The sequence below is a fragment of the Aureococcus anophagefferens genome (assembly GCF_000186865.1).
Source record: "Aureococcus anophagefferens unplaced genomic scaffold AURANscaffold_22, whole genome shotgun sequence".
In the NCBI taxonomy this organism is placed as follows: Eukaryota; class Pelagophyceae; order Pelagomonadales; family Pelagomonadaceae; genus Aureococcus; species Aureococcus anophagefferens.
Window position 1 is genome coordinate 158,334 of NW_008705582.1, and position 591 is coordinate 158,924.

General features: G+C 76.1%; 1 protein-coding gene across 1 annotated transcript in view; it reads left to right on the forward strand.

Annotated features, from left to right (window-relative positions):
* Positions 1-591, forward strand: part of AURANDRAFT_66384 (hypothetical protein) — a gene marked incomplete at both ends in the record, with an annotated part of 19,180 nt that overhangs the window by 692 nt on the left and 17,897 nt on the right. The window contains one exon of the mRNA XM_009041557.1: positions 289-499. Coding sequence (XP_009039805.1) covers positions 289-499 — 211 coding nt within the window. The remainder of the gene's footprint in view (positions 1-288; positions 500-591) is intronic.

The window sequence follows — 591 nt, forward strand, 5'->3', positions numbered from 1 at the left end:
GCGGGGGGGGGGCCGGGCGGCCGCCTTCGTCGCGCGGCCCCGCCCCCGACCCGCGCGTCCGCCGCGCCCGACCCGCGCGTCCACCGCGCCCGCGCGGCGGGACTCGGCCCCGTCCGACGCGAGTCCGACCCCATGGCCGCGGCCGCGGCAAGTGCCGCGGCCGGGCGCGCGAGCTACGGGCGTCAATAATGAACTCAAGTTGACGCACTTGTTGACGCATCATTCTTGCATCCACTGCTTGCACATTGGGAATAAGAACATGACGATGGCTGCCCCCTAGTCGACTAGGATGCGCGTCCTGCGCTTCGCGGCCCTCGCGTCGTGCGCGTCGTCCCTGGGCAAGGGCCCCATCGGCGTGAAGATGGTCGACGTCGCCGGCGACGGCGCCGCGCTCGTCGTCGACTCCTACGCCGACGCGGCGGTCCTCGTCGACGTCGTGCGCTGCGCGGTGCTCGGCGTGCGGCTCCTCGACGCGGGCGCGCGCGGCACGGGCGTCATCGTCGCGGCGGCGACGGGCAGCGCCTTCTTCACGGCGAGCGGCGGCAACGGGCGCGCCGCGGCGCCGCGGCCGGCCGCCGCCGGGCGGCGCGG